Source organism: Barbus barbus (genome assembly GCF_936440315.1).
Source record: "Barbus barbus genome assembly, chromosome: 43".
Classification (NCBI taxonomy): Eukaryota; Metazoa; Chordata; class Actinopteri; order Cypriniformes; family Cyprinidae; genus Barbus; species Barbus barbus.
Window position 1 is genome coordinate 1,801,161 of NC_136721.1, and position 24,366 is coordinate 1,825,526.

Genomic DNA, 24,366 nt, shown 5'->3' on the forward strand with positions numbered 1-24,366 from the left:
GAACTATTTGAATTATATCATACAGTTAGGAAAAGCAAATGTGACTGAATATGTAATCATGCTTTAAAATACTTTTATGTACATTTCTCCCAGCTATACATCTATACAACAAACATTCCTAATACATTTAAAAAACATGATATAATAATTTTTTTGTTTTGTTGTTAGCTGGGCTGTTATCTGAGCTGTTAAAGCTGCATTTTTATTCAGTACTGTCTTTTAATTACATTTTTTTAAATAAAATTGCCTCCCTAGCCAAACTACATTGATGTAATGGTGTAGAAGAAATTAAATCGCGGTACATTGTTGCCCTTCATTGCATAGCTGGGATATGCCATTTAATTACTACAAACTGTCATGATGTACAGTATAAACGTTGTGTAAACCCAGAATGAGCCTGAAATGTGTACACGCTCTGGACTGTGTGTCTACGCAACGATTTAATACACGAGGCCATCAGTGTTAATGAAGGCTGCAAGCAAACTGTTTGCCCATGTTTGCTATTAGCAAAGAACTTCCTGTAAATATTGGTATATACAGCCTATTATTGTCAGTGAATGACCCACAATATGCCTAAAAGCACAAACAAATTACTATTCTTCATTTGGAATCCTTTAACAAATTAGCTTTGTAGAATTTCTGAATTGGGTTAGGAGTGAGAAGACTGAAGAGATGAATAGAAAGAAAGGGGCTAGCCGTGCATGAAGCTGAGCTATATTTGCATGTGCGAGAGCGATATAGGAAACTGATTCAGCTGCTTTGCTGAGAGGAGTTCAGTTTGCTGGATTTACCCTTGTGTAATTTCATGGAAAACGAAATCTTTACATATTCTGAAGAAAATGAGAGTTAGTGATGCGGATGATGGAGTTGACCTGATGATCTTCACAGGATTGTCTAACCTATTGTAAAGACTTTTCTTCCCGTCTGGAATAAAGAGTCCATATACTCGCCTCTGTGATCTCAAATGTTGCATAAATTTTAAAAGTGTGCATAGGCATGAAAGATAAAACCATAGTGCAAAATTAACTTTAGAAATTGTAGTCAGTGGAAGATTGTGTGTACGTGCATCCCACCCTGTCTTCTACCCAACATATAGCTACTGTATATAGACTGCCATTCAAAAGTTTGGGATCAATAAGATATTTTGTGTTTTTTTTTTAAGTAATCTATTTTACTCATCAACGCTGCATTTGTTTAATCAAAAAAACAGAACACCTCCCTCCTCCCTCAGCAATCTTGTGAAATATTATTGCAATTTAAATATAATGGTTTTCTATTTTAATATACTTTAAAATATAATTTATTTCTGTGATGCAAAGCTGAATTTTCATCAGCCATTACTCCGGTCTTCAATGTCACATGATTGTTTGGAACATTTTTGAAGCTGTGATACTTTTTCAGGATTTTTTGAATAAAACTTTAAAAAGGGCAGCATTTCTTTACATTCAGTTATTTAGCAGATACTTTTATCCAAAGCGCTTAACAAATGAGGACAATAGAAGCAATCAAATGAAAAAAAGTTATTTATTATCTTTTGTAACAAAAAACACTACCGTTTAAAAGTTTGGGGTTAGTAATTTTTCTTTCTTTTTTTGAATACCTTTGTTCAGCAAGGATGTGTTAAATTGATGAAAAGGGATAGTAAAGACCTATATTGTTAGAAAGATTTTTATTTTGAAAACTTTCAAGCTTCACTTGAAAGAATCCTGAAAACACATGTAAGACAGAATGATTTCTGAAGGATCATGTGATACTGAAGACTGGAGAAATGGCTGAAGAAAATTCTGCTTTGAATTTGAAAAATGTGTAGTTTTTTTCTGTTTTTGATTAAATAAATGCAGCCTTGATGAGCATAATAAACTTTAAAAAAGCATTAAAAATATTACTGATATCAAACATTTGATATACAGTATATACAGTATATATATATATACATACACACAGTTTCAACATATGAAGTGGATGAAAAAAGTCAATCAAAGTTGACCTAAGAAAAGAACGCTTTTCGGTTTTAGGACAACTTTGATGAAAGGTTTTGATCCACTTCAAATGTTGACTAGTGTATATATATACATATATATATATATATATATATATATATATATATATATATATATATATGCACTCACTCACACACACACACACACACACACACACACACACATATCTTAATATACTGTATATATCTTTATATATCGAGTAATATATCAACACAATATATTATTTAGTTTATTTTCAATAGCCTTAGTTAAATTAAGATATTTAAGCAGCTTTAAGCCTTGTCTGTGAAACCGCAGGAAAAAGGAACATGTGGTCCGTGACAGGACAGAACTAAGCACAAGTCTAATTATTGCATATTTCCATCATGAAGCAGCACGAAGACTGAATCTCATGAATATTTGCAGATGTGGATTGTTCTGCAAACAAGCAAATGACAGTTTCGTTTCACAGCAAAAATTGCTCTTGAGTACAAAAAAGTGTTGAAAAGCTAACAGATTATGTTTACCTCCTGAAAACAGCTTATCAAAGCATCATTAAGCCAGTCAGCGCTCCCTCTCCTATATCAGGAGCTAATGATCCGTGTAATGCTCTGCTTTCCCCACGGATGTTTTTCTCTCTGCGCGACGCTATTTGGCATGAGATGCGCATCCAGACACGGATGACCTTTTTATGAGGATTCAAAGTCCTTCGGTGAAGAGCATGCCCTCTGTATTAAGTGCAGTGGTACAACAGGAAGACTTGGACCGCCGCTTGTGTTTATAAATAAAATCAAGGCGAAAGTCCAAGCTCTCAGAAGCAGTTTTGAAATAGTGCATATTTATTCAATAAAAACTTGACTTATGATCTGGGTGTACATATGGTGAGAAAATTAAGCAATTAACCTTTTTTTGCGAGTGTGCCCTTTCACTGGAGTTGTGTAATTAGATGAGTTAGTGAGTGTGAAGATAAGGTAATCACATCACACCCCTGCAGACCAAACGCAGCAAACGCCACTGATTGCTGAGCACCTCTGCCACCTGCGCATCTGCAAACTGACCCGCCCTCCATCAGCTGAGGCCCTTTTGTTTGTTTTATGAAGAACACGCGGTCATTGCCCACGACCGGATCGTATTTCACATACATTTCTGTTGAATTTCCATGGTTATATTAATAGATGGAATTATTCTGGCACTGGCATAACAATGTGCATTGCTACTGTGTTACTGTATTTCAATTTAATAGAAAGCGTTACTGAAACCGCATGTTGTGGGAACTTACAGCATTGTACTGTAAAGGGGAAATGCCTCCATAAGTTATCTGTATTAAAATAGTAAGTAAAAATATCACCTGTCTCATTTATGTGAAACGTAATTGTCATTGTCACAACATTGAAAAGCATAGTTTTGAATTGAACTTCAAACAAAGTATAACTGGATGTGAACAAACTTTGAGGCTGGCTTGAGAAAGCTTAGCTTGAAACTTTGAAGCAGTTGTAAAACTTTGAAGTTTGAAAGTTTAGAAAGATACATTAGACAGATATTGATAGCACATTGCTAACGTGATTTAACATGTTGCTAGATTGTTGCTAACCTGCATGTTTCTAGCATTATTACCATGTAATGATTAGCATGCTGCTAACATTTAACATGATAAGCATGTGGCTAGCATGTTTCTTGTATGATTGGCATGTCATTAGTATGTCGCTAACATGTTGGTAACATGATGAGCATGTTGATAACGTTTATAGCATGTTTAGCATGACACTAGCATGTTGCTAGCACGATTAGCATCCTGCTAACATTTATTGCTAATCATGTCACTAGCATGATTATATGCTGTTAGCATGGTTATAGTATGAGTAGCATCTTGTTAGCATGTTGTAGCATGTTTAAACATGATTAGCAGGTCTTTACCATGTTGATAGCATGGAATAACCATGTTTATAGTATGATTAACATGTCGTTATCATGTTGTAGCATGTTATTACCATGATTAACATGTTGCTAGCATCTTTTAACATGATTGAACACATTGCTAGCATGTTTTAGCATATTTTAGCATGTTTAGCTTGTTGCTAGCATGATTTACCAAGTTTCTAGCATGTTCTAGCACATTTTAACACAATTAGCATGTTGCTAACATGAATTAGAACATGCTGCATGTCCTAAGCTAGTTACTAGGCTTGGCTAGTGATAGATAGATGGATAGATTAGAATTGTAAGGTAGAATGGAAGTTTAAATGGCATAGAAATATTACATTGTCATCATTTACTCTCCCTCAAATTGTTCTAAACCTGTATGAGTTTCTTTCTTCCATTAATCACAAAAGAAGATATTTTGAAGAATGTTGGTAACAAATCAGTTTCTGCTCAACACTGATTTCCATATTTTTTTCCATACTATGAAAGTCAGTGGGGACCAACTGAACAACTTTTGTGTTCAACAGACACAAACTCCTTCGGGCATAATACTCGACTACCACCAGAAAGATAATTATAATAACTCATAATGGAGCTCATAATTGCATTCAGTATGAAATATGGAGCTATATGTTCAATGCTCTGTGTCTAATAGAAAACATTCTCCTTTTCTGGGTTAGTGAGGTCTTTAAAATTAATAATAGCACCTTTATTTTCTATTTACATTCAGGGCTGGTACATCTCAAGCTCAGTGTGATGTGATCTGTCATGTGATAGATCATTGGGTGAATTTACTCAAGTGGTTTGGTGTAATGATGACACACACATTATGTTGTGCATTACATGTGTATCTCTCTTTACATAGGCATGGTCGTGCTCACCAACACTAATTAGATGTCGTCTCCAATAAATACAGAGAATGTAAGTGTAACTAATTATTAATCATATACTGACACACAACATCATGGCAGTTTGCAATTAACTGCAATTCTCTGTGATCTGCATCGGCTGCAAACATGCAGGCTAAGATTTGTTTCGTTTGATTGTTTTTATTTTAAAACTGTTTATTGTATTTTACATTTTGTAATGATTTAATGAATGATTAGCTTTTTATTAACTCACAAACGCCCTGCAGTTCCCTCATCAAGTTTAGTTGATGAACCTTCTAAGAAACATTTTAGTCTCCTTTAAATAAAGTTCTAATCGCAACAAGAAAACCAGACATTTTCACTTTCTTAGAATATTAAAAATAAATGTTTAAATAATATTTTATTTTGCATAAAAATAACGTTAATAGAAGGCTGTGTGAAACGTTTCAGCAACCTTTAAATAAGATTATAATCATGACAAGAAAACTGGACATTTTAACAATCTGAAACAATAATATGTTAGTATTATTGTTAAACATTAAATAATGTTAGTTGAACATTATATGAATTGTTTTTGTAACCTTTAAATAACTATAATCAAGACAAAAAAAAAAATTCTGTTTAAGACCATAATTTGTTAACTGGGAATGATAAATCAATAAAGTTATTCCAGTCTTAGATGGAGTTTATCTTATATTATTTTTGACTCCTTTTACATGTTCCTACCTAAAAATGATAGACCATACGTAAACAAAAGCATATCAGATGGTCCTGGGTAAATCTGTAGTCCCAGTCTATTCAATAATGGACTAGAGTTTTAATATCTAGTTTAGAAAAACTCTCTCTCTCTCTCACACACACACACACACACACACACACACACACACACACACACACACACTCTCTCTGTTAATGCATGTTATTTAATATAATTATATCAAAATACTTTGTGTTATACTGTATTAGCCTGGTACAATAATGTTAATAATAATAATGATAATGATAATTTTCTATTAAATAGCTAGGAAACTGTGGATGCTGGATGAATGAATGAGGAGTCTTATTTGAATTGAAATTGTTACTTTAAAATACTTTATGAGGTCACCGTACATTAACTTTAAAAACAGGAATGCTATCTGTTATTCCTCATTTAATGAATCTGCAAAACCGTGTTAAATATGGATGTTCCTCTAAAGATGCTTTATGGTGGCATTAGGGAGGTTCATAATGAAATCGGATTATTTTGGGAAGCTGCTAGCCTTTTCTAGGTTAATGGCAGCTACAGGGAGAAATGGAGGGAAATTGAGAGGAAACAAGGGAAGGAAAATTGGTAATGTGACGGATGTGGGAACATAAGACGATGAAATATAAGCAAACAGAGCAATGGTGAGAAAAGGCGCGCGCTTTAGGGCTGTAGGTCAGGCCCAGTAGAAGGGCAGATCCTCATAAGAGTGACATATCATCCATAAGAGCCGCAGGAGCTGGATTGTGTTTCATCAGGCCCTTGCTTTCATCTCGTCATCTGGGGTCCAAAAGCCATCAAATCAGAAAGGCAAAGCAAGATAAACAAAAGGAACGAGGAGCATCAAGCAGAGATTGTGAATGTGCATCAAATCAGAAGATGGACGTCGTCCTAAAGCTTTCCGGCACCGCCGCTGCGCTTTGATTACCCATCCCACAGGACATTTTCTGCGTGATTCTCCATGTTATAGAGAGAGGAGAGTGCTAACACACACGCAGACAGACAAATAATTGCTTAGTCATATAATCAAGAAGGTTTGGTTTTGGAGCTCAGTTTTTTTCTTGTAAGGAAGCAAATTTGTAACAAAACATTTAAACAAATCCTTTGTGTTCACATATGAGAACTCAACACACAGTTCTGTTTCCATGGCCATTTGCAATGTTCATACAAGTCAACGTTTAGAGAAATCAGGAGCAGTTTAAAGCGATTGCCCTCTGTGAATTTTCTCTGGCAAAATCCAGTTATTTTAAAGCTGCTCAGATTTCTCACACAGATTTTACAATAAGTTCAAGTTGGTCGCACAGATTCGACGTGGACTGGTCAGCTCTGATACAAAAATCTTTTATTAACATCCACATTCATGTCTTGAAAAAGTTCCACCCTGCTGTTCATCCCACCCCTTGGCAAAGTATTACATAATTACTCATCAGACAATGATACAATGTCTTCAGAAGACCCTCGTTCTTCTGATCTGACCTCTTTTCATTGAAAGCCTTATGAGAGCAGATAAAAAAGAACAGGGACAGACATTTCTTAAAATTAAAAGTTTTAAAAAGAGGGTTTTTACAGCAGTACTATAGAAGAACCATTCAGTGAACTGTTCTCAAAAGACCTTTTGGTCCCACTTTATATTAAGTGGCCTTAAGTACTATGTACTTGCATCATAAAATAAATACAATGTACTTATTGTGGTCATATTGTATTGCAAAACACTTTTGCTCTATTGAGGTGGGATACGGGTAAGGATAGGGACAGGTTTGGTGGTATGGTTAGGTTTAAGGGTGGCTTAAGGTGTAAGGGATGGGTCAACAATATAATTATAAATGTAATTACAGAAATTAATTACAGATGTAACTACATGCAGGTATTTTTTTAGAATATAAGTACATTGTAAAAATGTGTATCTACACAATAAGTGCATTGTACCAAATGATTAATTTAAATGTAAGTACATAGTAGTTAAGGCCACCTAATATAAAGTGGGACCGACCTTTTTAATAATTAATTAACTTTTTAAAAATAATAGAACTTTGGTAAGCTTTAAGGTGTCCTTGTTACACATGTTACATGTACTTACTATTAAAATAACAATAAATGATGCATAATTACATGCAAGTAACCCTAAAAGACAAACCCAAATCCTAACCCTTACCATATAGTAAGTACATGTAGCTAATTAATATTACTCAGTACTTAAATATATACTTACACTGTAACAAGGACACCTTAAAATAAAGTGTAACTGAACCTTTTTTTTACATGATGAAGAACCTTTTGTGCAATGGAAAGATTCAATGGATGTTAAAGGTTCTTTGCAGAACCATAAATGCCAATAAAGAGCCTTTATTTTAAAAGTAGAATACTGTCCCAAACAATATAACGATTGTATTTATAATAAAAAATAAATAAATAACCTACACTACACTAGATATTTTTACATGCAACCCAATAATTCCTCCATTATCGGATTGATGGCTCAGTAAGACTGAAAAGCCTTTATATAAACACCACAATCCGATCTCAATTCAATTTTGATCCGATTGAAAAGGGTGCTGTGGATAATCTGTTTAGCCATGTTAAACCATTAAATCTGACTGTTTTTTTTTTCAATCAGATAACGTAATGCATTACTTTCCATTAAAAGTAGCTACTGTAACTACTTTTTATTGAGTAACACAATATTGTAAAGCATTACTTTTAAAAGTAACTTTCCCCAACAATGCTTAACAACTACTTTACTAACTTATAATAAGCAGCAATTAGTTACTTTATATTGAAAGTAAGCTATTACGTTACTTTTTGTCACCTGGGCTGGGCTTGCTTATTTGTTTTTTTGATAACAAAAAAACCCAAAAGTTATATTTTTGGCAACTGTAAAGGCCCTTTCACACCAAAAGTGAAATTAATAAGCCTCAGGCTGAAGAAAGTGCCTCTGCACAATTTCTCTCAATACGAGGACAGGGGAGCTGTCAGTGAATAAATGGGAAAACAAACTGACATAGTTAACAGTCTTTATTTAAATACACAGGGAATCAATGGAGATCATTGGAAAGATAACAGAACCACTTAAACGCAAGGTCAAACGTAACTGAAACACAAACATAACTGCTTAGTTGAAGAATATCAAACGTTTTGTTATTTTTAGCTGATTTTGTGTCTCCTAGGTTTGTGACGCATGTTTCTGTGTTTGTAGCAGCTTGTCTGTTTTGAGTCGTTTTTCCTCTGTAACCATTTAAGTCAGCAAATGTGTGATGCCTAGAGTTTTAACATCTGTTCAGATTTGAAAGGTTATGTACCTGTATTCTAGCTTTTAGGCAGGTTTATTCACCCTCATGTTGTTCCAAACCTGTATGAATTACTTTCTTCTGCTGAACACTAAAGACATTATTTTAAAGAGACTAGGTAACAAATCAGTCGACCGTAGCCATTGATTTCGTAGTATGGAGACAAAAAAGGTAACACTTTATTTTAAGGTCTCTTAACTAGTTGCGTATTAGCATGCATATTACTAGAATATTAGCCATTTATTAGCACTAATGCCTTATTCTACGTCCCTAATCCCACCCAATACCTAAACTTAACAACTACCACACTAACTATTAATAAGCAGCAAATTAGGAATTTATTGAGGGAAAAGTCGTAGTTAATAGTGAATAAGTGTTTTTTTCTATTCTAAAGTGTTACCAAAAAAGTCAATGGCTATCGTCAACTCTTTGGTATCCCACATTCTTCAAAATTTATTCTTTCGTATTCAACAGAAGAAAGAAATTCACACAGGTTTGGAACAACATGAGGAAGAGTAAATGATGACACAATTTTCATTTTTGAGTAACTATACCTTTAAGATGATTTCAGATGAATATTGTCCATGACAAAGATAAAATGTCAAAATATCTATTGAACAATGAAAGTTCACAGAAAAAAAAATATTGTTTGCATGAATCGTGAGATTAAACGATCTTTATGTGACTACATTTACAAAAATGTGCCTGTTGTTAAAGCTGCACTTTGGAAGAATTTGTTAAAACCAAATTCCTTTATTGAGCAAGTACATTGAACATCAGTGTTCAAATCCATCTCCTTGTCTTATTATACTGATATGCCTGTAACATATTCCCTATGCTATTCCCTATATTCCATATCCCACAGTGCGTGCCAAAACTAGATCTGATCCACAACAGCAGATTATATGATATTTTATATATGTAGCCATATGTTTCTTTGGAAAAAATAGAGTTGCATGAAAAACCATGCATAGCAGTGCCACTATATGTGGTCCTTGTGTAGCAACAGAAACAGTGGAGAGACGACTACGCCACCCTAGGACTTGCACTCAGGGAAATACCATGCACCCTCAGGTGCTGCTCAAGGAAACACAGGTTCAAGTCTACTAAAGGAGCAAGAGATGTGACTTACCAAAATAACATTTTTATTTTGCACAAAAATCATTGATTCTACAACATTCTTAAATAATGGTCTCGTGAACAGTTTACCAATTTAATACCCACAGTTTTACTAAGAGGCCATAATAAATCTAGCTTTACAGACGGGACAAACCACACAGAAAATCAGTGCATAAATTACTAAAGCAAGTGACACACCAAAAAAAACAAAAACTATGCAAAAAAAGACAAATACACTCTTCCCTTCTGTTAAGCTTCAGTATCACAGCTCGTCGAACATTCACACTCAAAGGAGCAGCGGTCCAGCACCGTGATGGCCACACAGTCAGCTGCATGCACAGGGCAATGAAACCGTAGGATCTGACAGTATACGAAAACAGCCGTATGACCAGTATGACGCTTAAGACTTGCTTCTTATAAAGCCACTGGGCCTCCACTAGAATGCACCTCAATAATTAAGCCGCCAGGTGTGAAGTGAAGTACTGCCAAGTATGGTGACCCATACTCGGAATTCGTGCTCTGCATTTAACCCATCCAATGTGCACACACACAGCAGTGAACACACACACACACACCGTGAACACAGACCCGGAGCAGTGGGCAGCCATTTATGCTGCGGCGCCCGGGGAGCAGTTGGGGGTTCGGTGCCTTGCTCAAGGGCACCTCAGTCGTGGTATTGAGGGTGGAGAGAGCGCTGGACATTCACTCCCCCCACCTACAATCCCTGCCGGCCCGAGACTCGAACCCACAACCTTTGGATTACGAGTCCGACTCTCTAACCATTAGGCCACGACTTTGTGTGATCAATTACAAGACGCCACTCAATGCCAGTAGGCGTGTCTTCCCGTTTGAAATATGCAAAGATTAAAACGGAAACTGATTCTAATGAATCCACAAACCATAATAAAACTAATTCGGTCACACTTGCAACATGCTTACGATAGAGAAGAGCGAAGATACAGGGTATAGCAGTATTTAAGCAGTGTTGGGGGTAACACATTACAAGTAACACGAGTATTACTTACACAGTAACTTTTTATGGAGTAACACAATATTATAATCCATTACTTTTAAAAGTTGCTTTCCCCAACACTGCTGTCAAGTGTAAACCCTTCAACTCAAGTTGCCTCTATCATATACTCCCTTATTCAGATTGCTTTAAAGGTGCCTCCTTTCATATCCAGAGATGTTAGGTTTGCAGCAATCAGTGTTTCAGTGTTGTCAAAACAGCCCCTCAGTGTGAAACCTACGAGAAACTTCCTCAGGAAAGTTTTGGGGCAAGAGGCTGAAAGTTATAAGAAAAAAGCCTTGTCAGGTGATGCCAAGGATTGTCAGTGCAGGCAGGTGTTTCTCATCAGCAAGGCTTCCTCTTGTAACTTGGAGAAATTTTGTTCGATTCAAAGAGCATATCAAAGGGTTTAACTCGTGCACCTTGAACAGCTGTTGACTAACAGAAGAGCCTTGATCTGTGAAAGTTTTTCAGATGATAAGCACATTAATCCTTGGTTCTTTTGGAAATTTCAAAGAACTATCAGGACTTTAAGACGTTGCAAAGGAGATGTTTTGGTTCAGCTTGTCAATCTGACAGTCATTCCATTAGCGAACAGATCATCTTGAGCTCTATGATGTGTGGTGTCTTCTCCAAGCTGAATTTTTTGGTTACAAGATAGCACTCAAATGATTAAGTAGTACAACTTTGCATAAATCAAATACACTGAACAAAATTATAAATGCAACACTTTTGTTTTTGCCCCGATTTTTCATGAGCTGAACTCAAAGATCTAAGAACCCAAAAATGCTCAATGGGTGACATGTCCGGTGAGTATGTTGGCCATGCAAGAACTGGGATGTTTCCAGCTTCCAGGAATTGTGTACAAATCCTTGCAACATGGGGCCGTGCATTATCATGCTGCAACATGAGGTGATGGTCGTGGATGAATGGCACAACAGTGGGCCTCAGGATCTCGTCACGGTATCTCTGTGCATTCAAAATTCCATCAATAAATCACTGTTTTTCTGTATTTTTGATCAAATAAATGCAGCCTTGATGAGCAGAAGAGACTTCTTTAAAAAATCTTGCTGATCCCAAACTTTTGAATGGCAGTGTACATTTCCTTTGTATCCAGAAAACTACAACTATTGATCCGTTAAGGATTATTTTTGTTTGTTAATAGGTTATTAATGCTATTTTTTGACAGAGTTGCTGTAATTAGAACAGAGCGTTCTCAAGCCACTCTGTTAATTAAGCTCCCTTCATCTGTTGTTGAAACAAACAGTACGACCTGTCACTTGCATCAGTCGCTTTGCAGTTTTGCGGTATTGCATGGAATCAATTGGCTGCTTCACTAATAAAGCTCTTTTCTCTTTTGTGATGAATCTTACAGTGGGCATGAATATTTCAGGCGCACATACAAGTTTGATGGCTCACCCGTATTATCCCCTGTAACTGTGTCACCTCCTCTCTGCCTTTGAAACAGTGATGCTGAAGTGGAGGAGACAGTCTTACAGGGACACTCTTCTGTTGCATATGCACTCAAAGGCTTTTTAAAATTCTTTTATTTATCGTATACAGCACCTCTTTATACAGTTATTTCTTTGTGCCATCGCTTCAAATGATTTCAAATGACACCAGGGTTTGTTGTCACAAGGGCTACATATACAGTATCTCAGTTACTATACAGTTTTTAGTCAAAAGTCTAATTATACAAAAGCTTGTTTTTTTCTAGCAGTGTATAATTTCAAACACAATGTTACAAAAGCCACTTAATTTAAGATAATTTTGGGGAATTCTATCCTTCAATCTAAAGTTTATCATATTTTTATTACACTGTAAAAAATGAATCATGGGTCTTGTAATTTCCATTAAAAAATGAAGGTGATACTTAAAAATAGTGTGCATATTTCATTAAAGAAATTGTGATTCAGTGTTGTATAGAAAATATTGAGGACTTTTTACTAATAAAACCAAGAGGTGTGTTTTCCTAATTTTTTAAAAGGACACTTCAGCAGTTTTGAGGCTTGAATTGAGGAACTGATTAAACTAAAAAACTTAAGAAGGCTACCTATTTATTTGAAGAGAATTAGCTCAATTTTGCGGTTTTATTTTAGAGGTGATTGTTAGTTCCCAGCATGCTTTGCATATAGCTGGATTTTTGAAATGAAATGCTATTTTATGTATTTTTTGAGTGAAGGGAAACATCTATTAATGTTTAATGTTCCGTTATGTTTGACATTTGAAAGAGTTTCTGTTACATTGAAGATTCCATTGTTCAGTGCAATAGTTACCATTGTGCAGAAGAGTAGCGCATATGGTTATGGATACTACTTCTATAAGGCTTTAAGCCTTGTTCAGTGAGTAGTAGCTTTGCTAGTGCAATACTTTGCAGTATTTCTCAAGTATTTTCCTACTTGAGCTGTTTGGCTGTATACAGTCTTTTAAATGTACAAAATAACAAACAGGCCTCACTCAAAATCACACAATTTTGAGAAACAACTTAAAGTAAATGAGCACATTTCACTAATTATATTAAATTCATTGTGTCATAGATGAATTAATTTAGGTGATTTTACATGATAGTCTGTTCCATTTGTTTTACAGTGAACTGTTGGAAAACAAGTGAACAGGATAAAACCACACTGACATAAATAGTCATTTTATAATGAATTTGAAGTTAATTTTGAAAGTTGAACTATGTTCCCAGAACAAAAAAAATCATAAATGTTAGCTCAAGGGCAAGTTTGTGTTTTATATATAATGTATGATTTTGGTAACACTTTACAAAAAGGTTCCATTAGCGAACATTAGTTAATTACATTATTTAACATGAAAATAAAGCATTTATTAATCTTAGTTCATGACAATTTCAATACTTACTAATGCATGATTAAAATCAAAAGTCGTGTCTGTACATATTATTTATTCAACCTGAGCTAGCGTAAACTAAACATTAAGTGCTATTTTTATTATTTAACATTAGCAAAGATTGCTCTTTGTTATGTTAGTTAATGCATTAACTTATGTTAACTAAAAGGACCTTATTGTAAAATATTACCAAGAATGTTTACACTTTTTTAAAGGTATTTTTTCTTCTTTAAATATTGTGTATTTGTGTATTTCATGATTGTTTTAAATGTTACCATTAAAAGGCTTCATAAAGTTAATGAACTTAAACGTGAAAATTTTTCATAAGTTTCAAGTTGTCAATTGCGATAATTTTATACAATTACAGGAAGTATAGTTTGTGTTGGGCAACACTTTTCAATTAATTTTTTTTTCATAAAATATTTTTACATTTTGCCATTAAATGAAATTTATACGATGCATTCACATTTAAAGCTACATTCAGGTCTACAACACTGCTTTTTGTATTCATTATTATTATTATTATTATTTTACTATGTATATACAGTACTGTTACAAATGTGACTTTAGTAGGTGATGACTGTAGTAGGCTAGCATGTCTCTTGTCAAGTGTTTCTGTTCACACACACACACACACACACACACACAGGAGTGTGACAGCAGTGCAGCAGACACGGAGATCTTCTCAAAAGCGGTGTGTGTGTTATATATATATATATATATATATATATGCGCTGTGTGACGTCGCAGGCAGTGTATGTGTGTGTGTGTGTGTGTAAGAGAGAGAGAGAGAGCAGTTGAAATAGGGTGAGCTGGAATAGCGGGTCACTCTCAGTTGAAGGATGGAGTGAGAGCGGGTGTGTTCTTCCTTTCGCCTGGACTGTGAGGGTCTGTGAGTCTCTGGACACCTATAAGGCGCATTTCACGCAGCATTTCCGTCTCCGCGCAGGAACACGACAGGTAACGAGCTACAGTCACTTCATTCTGCGCTGCGTCGCGGTGAGCGCCAGCGGCTTTCCGTCTCCATCGCGCTCTGCGTCCGAACTGGATTCACATGCTTTACGCCGTTTGTTTGTATCGAGTACCTCAACAGGAGTTTTTTTACTGGACTCTTGGTTTGTGTGTCACTGCCTACCTAGACAGCACTTCTGGGCGGCTGTGGGCATCGTTTGCACCGGCTGTGAGGTCCGGTTAGGCAGCTGCGCGAGCACTGGGTTCACGGTACGGCCGAGCTGATTAGTGCATCTGACTCAAACTCTCACACAGCGGCTAGATTCCAGGTTCAGAACATCATTTGATCGGACCTGCACTTAGACCAGCAAGTTTTATTACAGCTCATGTTTAGAGTAAGCTTTTTATTTATTGTTTTATCGCATTATTCATAGCCTTAAAACATTAGAATAGTTTATTATATATAGCCTACATATATTTCTAGCAATATAATACATATTTTTTTCATATACTCTCAAAAAGAATGTTAATTTTTAACACATTTGACTATTTTAACACGTTTTGTGTTATTTTGAGTACATAATTGACACAAATTGTGTAACTATAACACATTAGTTTGTAGAAAATAAGTAGGAATTACATAAGGTTGAGTTAATAGTATATGTTGTCCTTAACTAGACACAGAGGTGTGTTAAGAAACAGCACAGGTTGTGTTGTTTTTAACATCCTTTTTAAACGTATACATGTGCAATCACATAACTTTGTGACTGAAAAGGTGATGCACACTGTGAAATGTTCTTGTAACAGAAAAGAATGTAAAAGTGTACAGTAAAAACGTTTAACTGGTTAAACGGTAACATATTTGATACATGCAGAATATTGTTGAAGAGTTGCTGTAAGTAAAAGGTATGAATCTCCATCTAATTCTTGGAGAAATTCTGATCATTCCCAGAATTCCCTGCATGCGTTATTTATGTTAGTTTATTACATGTTTATAGCATGCATCATTATTTGAGCTAATATGATGTTGTTTTGTGTTTGTGTGGATGACACTTTCCTCTGTCTTTATGTTATTATTAGTCACAGACGGTTACTGGAGAGGTCACTTTTGTTGAAATTGAAGTCATCATGTTGCGTTCCGCTGTATTGTGTATCTGTTATTATTACAGATTTTAACAGCTCAGATAGGTTGGTATATTAACGTTACATAATTTCAGGCTCTAAAATGTGTGTAAAAATCATCATTGTATTTTGTCATGTAATGTTCCATCACAGCGGCCAGTTTTTGCCGTAAATTTAAGAGAAAAACATCTCAAGTGTGTATCGGAAGAAAGACAGTATACACTTGGCATAAGAGCTAATGAAATGTCTCACTAGATTTTATTGTGATTTTTATTTTATTGTTATACGAAATGCTGTTATTACTCATAGTACTGTATGTATTGCTTCTGAAACTGTGTTGTGTTGGGACATTCGCTTCAGCTTCAGGACTCAGACTTGTCACTGAACTAAACCAAAATGGTTTATGGTACACAAGTAATATGATACGATATCATGATATTACCAAGAACTTGACCTGAAAATTTTGTACGTACTTGAACAAGAGCAAAAATTTGACCTTGGTTGTATTTTCTTTTACTTTGTGTGTTTTTGTTCATGGTTTTTGAGCATAAGGGCGTCACACAACCTGTCCATGTAGACATCTGTGTGGTTTGCTTGCCCAAATGTGCTGTAGAGCTTGATTGTATGCAAACATTTTTCCCTCATTTTATTATAATTTTTTTTATTCCTATCCTTAATTATTGTGATAAGCCTACTGTAGCAATTGTTTGTTCCCTGTGTTCCCTTCTGTCAAAAACCCCATCAGAACAGACCTGCGACCCGCAGCTGTAGAGCATCCGAGTGGATTACACACTCATATGAAGTGATAATAGAGTCACGGGGATGGTGTGATATTTCTGTCTGATTCAAACGCAATGATGATGCTTCACCGGGAGATCAGATGTGATCTAGTGCATATAGGTGAATAATCACAAGCAGAAGAATATAGCATCATTGTGATGTCTTCATGCAGTCATACAGAGTGCCTGATTGTTATTCCCAGTCCCAGTTCATCACTTGTTTCAATCCGTATTGAGAATTGCTCAGCTACGGTTCAACGTGTAACCTGCAATCCAACAGGAAGCTCTTGAAAATGTCACACAAGTTATTTTTAACCTTTGTAATGCTATTCACGTTCCTGCTGCAATATTTGAAGATGTTTGTTTGGATCCGTGGTCTTGATTACACAAATATTGTGGAGCTTTTTTCTTCTTTTTTCATTTTGTTCGTTCACAATGTGTGCTTACCTTTTCTGCAAAGCCTCTGTAAACTCAACCTGTAGATGAACCGTAACAGCTAACACGTCTTTCTTATTGCAGTGGAGCTTTGTGATTGACTTTACATGAAAAGACTAGTGTTATTTCCAAATTTCCTCTTCATCCAGTTTACATCAGTAAAGCATTTAAACATTTCTCTTGTTTGGTAATAGACATTAATTGTGTTGGTAATATTCACACCGAGTAGCTTTAGCTTGTGAAATAATCTGTTGTCACTGCTGTTGTCATTTTACATGAGATGTTTGCTTATATAAAGCCAGATATATAATTAGTACAACACATAATTATTTTATGTCATTACCCAATTTTATCTGAAATGTGAGTTGTAAGTTGGTACTAGTTATCCGCATGAACAAGTGATAACTAAAAATCTAGGATGACACAGATTAATCAACCTACAGATGTGATTTCATCAGTATTCATATGTAAAGAAAACTAACGGCTTATGCATCAGTTCGTATAATATTGAATCTCTTGGTGGATGTTATTATATTTATAATAAATCACATTGATTAAATATATTTACTGTTCAGATTTGTTACCCTGGACCACAAAACCAGTCACAAGGGTACATTTTTTGAAACTGAGATTTGTATATCATCTGAAAGCTGAATAAATAAGCTTTCCATTGAAATATGGTGTGTTAGAATAGGACGATAGTTGGCTGAGATGCAACTATTAGAAAATCTGGAATCTGAGGGTGCAAAAAAATCTAAATATTGAGAAAATCACCTTTAAAGTTGTTCAAATGAAGTTCTTAGCAATGCATATTACTAATCAAAAATTAAGTTGTGATATATTTACAGTAGGAAATGTACAAAATATCATGATCTCTATTTAATGTCCTAATGATTTTTGGCATAAAAGAAAAATCAATAATTTTGACCCATACAATGTATTTTTGGTTATTGCTATAAATATATCCCAGTGACTTAAGACTGCTTTTGTGCTCCAGGGTCACATTTTACATTCCGTTCTTTATAGCTTTATGCTTTTATGATGAAACACACTAACACTTACACACACACACACACACACACAACAATACTGCAACATGTTGCCATCTAAAAATTTCCAGACATTACAAAATGCACATGTGCACTTCACATATGAAATCCTACACAAAATGTCTACAGAACAGCCAGAAGTTTGAACGAGTTTGCTGATGAATCAGAAAGGTGCAGCGCTGCTCCCTGCTTCAGTGTGTGGTGTGACTAACAAGGCTTCTTAAGATACGAAAGGGAAACTTTAAACTTTCAGCTGTAGTATTCAATGTTTCCTCACACATCTAAGGTAGTACTTGAATGCAAATGATTGGTAACCAAGTTTCTATTCTCAATTCTTACTATTAACAAGCATGCATAATACTAGCATATTGGCTGTTTATTGTTACTTATAAAGCACATATTAATGTCTTATTCTGCATGAGCATATTTTAGATCAGTTAATGCACCCCATAACTAAACTTAACAACTACCTTACTAACTATTAATAAACAGCAAATTAGGAGGTTATTGAGGCAAAATTCATAGTTAATTGTTAGTTAATGAGAAATGGACCTTTAAATACATTGCTGGGTATTATAGATATTGTGCATCTCATCAGATATTGTGAATGCAGTTAGCTTGGTGGGCCGTGTACACGCTCAGACACTTTCCTGATGCTCTTCTCCTGTTTTCTCCATATTGCTTCCTATGTATCCATCACTGATATGGCCAAAAAAGAATATAACAAAATTATTTTTAAAAAACCTACGAGGTGTTGGTGCATCTTAAATGTGGAGCATGTCATGGGCAGGACCATTGCTTGTGGATTAGATGAATATAATTAGATTAGATGAAGACAATTTCAACAGTTGTTTCTCATGCTGTCTGAGTTTACCACGTCACAGCTAGCAGTCAGAAACATGTGACCACACTGCACATTTCATACAGCCATAATTTTGCTCAAAAAATACAATCACAATTGTTAATCACGATTACTCATTTAATATTTTTGTCAACCTTTCATCATAACTATTGAACTTTTACATAAGTGCAAATCAAGAGAACGTCAACTTGGCGTTGGTTCGCTTGCATATTTATTCGCAGCACACAGTGCGAACGACCGACTGAAGGAAAACAGACTTTCTGTATTGCACTTTCATTTGAGCTGAATATCTCAATAGAGATTGCTAAATTCCAGTTTACATGTTTGCTGGTGTTTTCAGCTCATCAGCATTTCTGTAATGCAGAGAGAGAGAGTGTGTGTAAAACACTGGGCAGAAAATTTATTGATTAATGAAAAAAGTTTGTTTCAGGATAAATACCCAGCAGGTAAATATTGGAGATTGTTATGCTTAATAAATCTAGAGAAGCGATTATCCAAACGATTATCCAAAGTTTTGCTCCAGACAAAAACCATAACACAGCTAAGACTGAACCTGCCAGCTTACGTTTCACTAATGTTCAAGATGAAGTGCATGAAGATCTTTATTTTGACGGGTAGAATAGAAGTACATAAATCACCTGCATCAGCTGCTGCTGTCAGAAGACTCTTATACCTCAGCATTATGTGGGAAATGACGCTTCATCACCTTATCGTTTTCATGATAAAGCCACAGCAATGTCTGCGTGCTTCCAAATGCTGCTGAATTCTCTCTGTATATGGGATGTATGATGCACAAAGAAAAGCGTAGCCTATATCTTAACCGTTTTCCACATTCCATGTAGTTTCATTCATTAAAACACATGCATAATACTTATAACCAAGCAACATGCTGTTTATTCCAACTTCCCAAAGCATTTCATATCAACTACTCATTTATTTTCAGATTTTCCCTTATATTAATTTGTTCTGTATATTTACTAAAAAGAACACATCCTCTTGGAGTATGGTTATATATTATTTTATACACATATATGCTTGTATGTATTATTTCTATTATCTCATGCAGCGTTGCTGATTTCAATGATTGTTATCAGCTTCATCTGGGAGCTTGTGATTAGTTCAGTAACTTGTTAACTGTTAGTGAGTAAATCGTTTTATTTTATTATTATTTTTTTTTTGTAACAGTAAATTTTTAGAACAGACAGCAACTCTAAATGGATTCAATAAAACGGCACCTATTCGTTATTGATTTTTGTCTCCTCCAGGTATTGACTACCTCAGCTGCTTCAATTTCAAATATAACCTGTAGCATATTTTCATTATTTCTACCCGATTTAACCCATAAAAATATTTGTTGGTGTAAACTGATGTATGTAGATTGGCTAAGTGATGCTATATTTTTGACTTGAATAAAATCAGCTCTTGGACATACTGCCCTTTTACTGACATCAAGTTTGCTGTTTATAATTTCTTGGGAGAGTAGTATATGCAACTATAGTTGATTTTAGGTGGTTATTTTTTTGTAAAGCATTTGGTAAATTATTCAGTCCATTGCTTTGGTTTATTTCTGCTTCTTATGCCACTAAACTGGCTGCGTTTGTGTTTGTCATTTGACACATCAACCCCAAAATGTAAGGGTTTTCCCAATTTGACTCTTTGTCAAATGTATTGTTTGTAAATAGTTTTTGTGCATCTTCCTTTAAAATACATGATGCTTGCTTTGATATTTGTATCAAGTACTATGATATTCATCTACTTAGTGTAATTGGTACACTTTACAGTAAAGCTCCATAACATATAAATATCAATTATTAAACAATTATCTTAAATTATGTTAATTTCAGCATTTACTAATACACTATTAAAATCAAAAGTTGTATCTTGTAAGATTATTTAATGGACATGAGCTAAGATAAACTAACAATTTGAATTTTATTAGCTAATGTTTAAAACAATGTTTAAAAATTAAACAAATGCATTGCACATTGTTAATATCAGGTAATGTAATGGAACCTTATAGTAAAGTCTTATCGTGAAATTTAAGTGTCTAGATGCTTTTTGGGTCCACTGTAATAGTATGAGATGTGAAATACAGTATGAAAAGCATAAGGCTGTATTATAGATCATACATCAAGTTTTAAATATGAAACATCACATCTTCAGCTGTAGCGATGTCTGGTTAGCCCGTTAGAAAGCAAGGATGAGAGGCTCTTTTGAGATATTTTGTGCACTCTCTGTAGAAAATGCTGCCACACCATGTCAGAGTGATTTAGACACTTTCATACTAAGTATAGACATTATACTTGTATCATTATACACCAAATTTGAAAGTTTTGCATTTTATGAAGCAAATATTTCTTGGTTACACAACTTTTACATAAACTGTTAAAAAACTTGTTTTATGGACCTTTTGCCTACTGAAAGTTCATGACTTGAGTTGTGCTTCGGCTCCGCTATTCTGTGTGAATCTGATGGTTACAGATGATTGTTTTATCAAAACTCTCCTAATAACCAAATATGGATATCTGCAAAATATGTGAAGCAGGGCTGTACGTTAACTTTTTTTTGCACATAGCACTGGTGCAACAGAGGTTGAAAGTTTTGTAGCACAGGCCAAACAGTTGTAGCACAAGTATAAAACGTCTGTTATTATGTCTGAAAACAAACACAAGTAATGGAGTTCATCACTTAAACAGGCATTGATGTTCCACGCAGAACTCAAAAAATACAAACCATCACAAAAAGTCTTTTTAGACCAAGTTTTTTCTTTATTTGCTAAAAATGGAGAAACATAACACCTCCAACACCTCAACAAAATATAAAATAAAAAAGAATGGCAGACATTTAGGCCAAAGTGGGCAAAGATAAAGAATCCTTGTCATTATTTTATCTTTGTTATTAGAAAATAAGACCGTTTGGTTAACCATATTCTTCAAAATATCTTCTTTTTAATACAGGTTTGGGACAACATGTGAATGAGCAAATAATGACTAATTTATTTATTATTCCTTTAATGAAAAGCGGCAGCATATTTTAGTTCTGTCGCTTTAAGAGCTGCACACATTCGTTTGTCTCTCAACTGTTTACTTTCATTTTAGACATAACAAACCGTTTATATATAAACCTTGTGTGGTTTTAACAGTATTAGATACAAAATCATCAGGCGCTGATTTAGTGTGCGGTGTGCGCTCGCTTTATGTGTACGTTAGTGTCAGAATGAGTGTCCAATAAAAGTTTTTTTTTTTTTTTACAAGAAAGCATATTTTCTCTTAACAAGATTTGATGCACTTGAGTCTTGTGGATTATTGTTATGTTTTTAATCATCTTTTTGGGCTCTCATTCTGACGGCACCCATTCACTGCAGAGGATCCATTGCTGAACAAGTGATGCAATGCTACATTTCTCCAAATCTGATGAAGAAACAGTTATCTACATCTCAGATGGTCTGAGGGTCAGGAGATTTTCAGCACATGCTCACTTTTGGGTGAAGTTAACTAGTCCTTTAAAGGTTTCTCAGTTAAAGCAATGGGTTACTGAGATGCTTTTGGCGTTAATATAGTGACGTGAATGTCTACTGAATGTGGCAGTATCAGACGCATTGGGAGTGTGAAGGGTTTCTGTAATTATACTGCTGAATGAGCTAGTGTTGATGAGTGTTTGTATACGATGTTCATTATGTACATGTTCTTCTCTTGACAGGCTGATGCTGATGGGCTGCTTGGGCGTTTGGGCTTTGTCCGTCCTGCTCGGATCTTCCCTATGGCTGGCTTATGGAGTCCGAGCCAGCGCTGGATCTGGAGCTACAGTAAAGGATCTTCAAGAGGGACTTCAGGTAGTAGTGCGTTTCATTTTCTTTTTTTGTTCATGTTCTGGGACTCAAACATTTGAGTTTCAGAGTAGGTTTAGACTTAACCAAGCTAACCACAACTAAAAGTGTATGTGAGAAATCAATTTTAATTAATTTATTATATACTTTTATATAATTTATTAATTTACATAAACATATTACATTCATTTAATAATTTATATACAGTATTCCCTTTTTATTGATTAAATATCTTGTAATTGAAACAGTGGTATGGGAAATAAAATGAAAAATATGTCTAGTAGAGAACATAGGCCTCAGTTAGGATTGGGCGATATGGCCAAAAAATTATATCTGTGTTTTTTGGCTGAATTGCAGTATACATGTTGATATACATTTAATGTTTTGATAGTATATGACAAGCCCTCCTCCATATTATTGTAAATCTTATTGAAATAATATTTTTTATGTTGCCGTGAACATAGCCATTGTTGCTGATATGGCGTTAAAACATAAAAAAATACATAAATACATACATACATATATACATAAGCCCTCCTCCCCAGGTATTTTGATCATAGGATTATATAAAATATATAACAGAAAATTATTAAATATAAAAGATAAAAACACAAAATAAACATTACAAATGTTACAAAATAAACATTCATAGATTAGTATTTTTTGAAATTTTAATATTTAAGTGCATTCAAAATCAGTTTGTCAGTCAAATTCATTTATGAATGGAAACTCAAATGTATGAAATATGATCAGTATGTGAAAAACACTGTTAATGAGAAGACAGACACTGGACTGCTGCAGCTTAGTCGGGAAATATTTGTATTTATTATCCAGAATGCACATTTGGAAAAGAAAATATGTTTATAAGAACATGTCAGCAGGTTCAGTATTATTCATGGTAATGCAGAGAACACAGTTCATTGTTTTAATCCATGGACATAGGAATGGTTCTTCCTTGTAACTGTCTGAATGGATGGAAACGCCTGAACCGTATTAAGTAGAATGTGGGAGTAGTTGTGAAAGTAGTCCATTAATCACTAACCAAAACTAGACATCCAGGCTTCCAGGACAAACAGCACTGATATTTCATCAAATGATGCAGGACGGTTAATGCTCGACAACAATTTTCAGCATCTTTGAAGGGCTAATAAAGCTCTTAATGAGCCTCTTCAGTCTGCAAATGGCATGTCTAATGTAGATGTAGTGGTAGGAATTGTTTGTCCCAGATGAGATCTTTAGGAGTATATCATTGTCTTCAAGCACATACTGAACACTGGGCGTCAAGCTCATTGTGAGGCCTGCTGGGACTTTTATCGCTAATGACTTCTCAGTGCTGTAAGACAATGACAAGAGGCATAGCTAAACACCAGTGCAACAATTCAGGATCGATATGTGTTATAGTTCAGCTATTTAGTTTTATTTATTTATTTTTTAATTGGTTAACTTTAGTTAATCACATGTTGTTGCTCCTGTGAGATTCAGTGAGATAAGCAGGTCAGTTACAGACATTGCAGACTCATATGCACATTTGCCAAATTAAAGTACTAAAGTATTTTTTAATTTTATT

General features: G+C 34.8%; 1 protein-coding gene across 1 annotated transcript in view; it reads left to right on the forward strand.

Moving 5' to 3' along the window:
- Positions 1 to 14,602: 14,602 nt before the first annotated feature.
- Positions 14,603 to 24,366, forward strand: part of LOC306862924 (follistatin-related protein 4-like) — a 181,537-nt gene continuing 171,773 nt past the window's right edge. The window contains exons 1-2 of the mRNA XM_079406030.1: positions 14,603 to 14,735; positions 22,673 to 22,805. Coding sequence (XP_079262156.1) covers positions 22,677 to 22,805 — 129 coding nt within the window. The 5' untranslated portion in view covers positions 14,603 to 14,735; positions 22,673 to 22,676. The remainder of the gene's footprint in view (positions 14,736 to 22,672; positions 22,806 to 24,366) is intronic.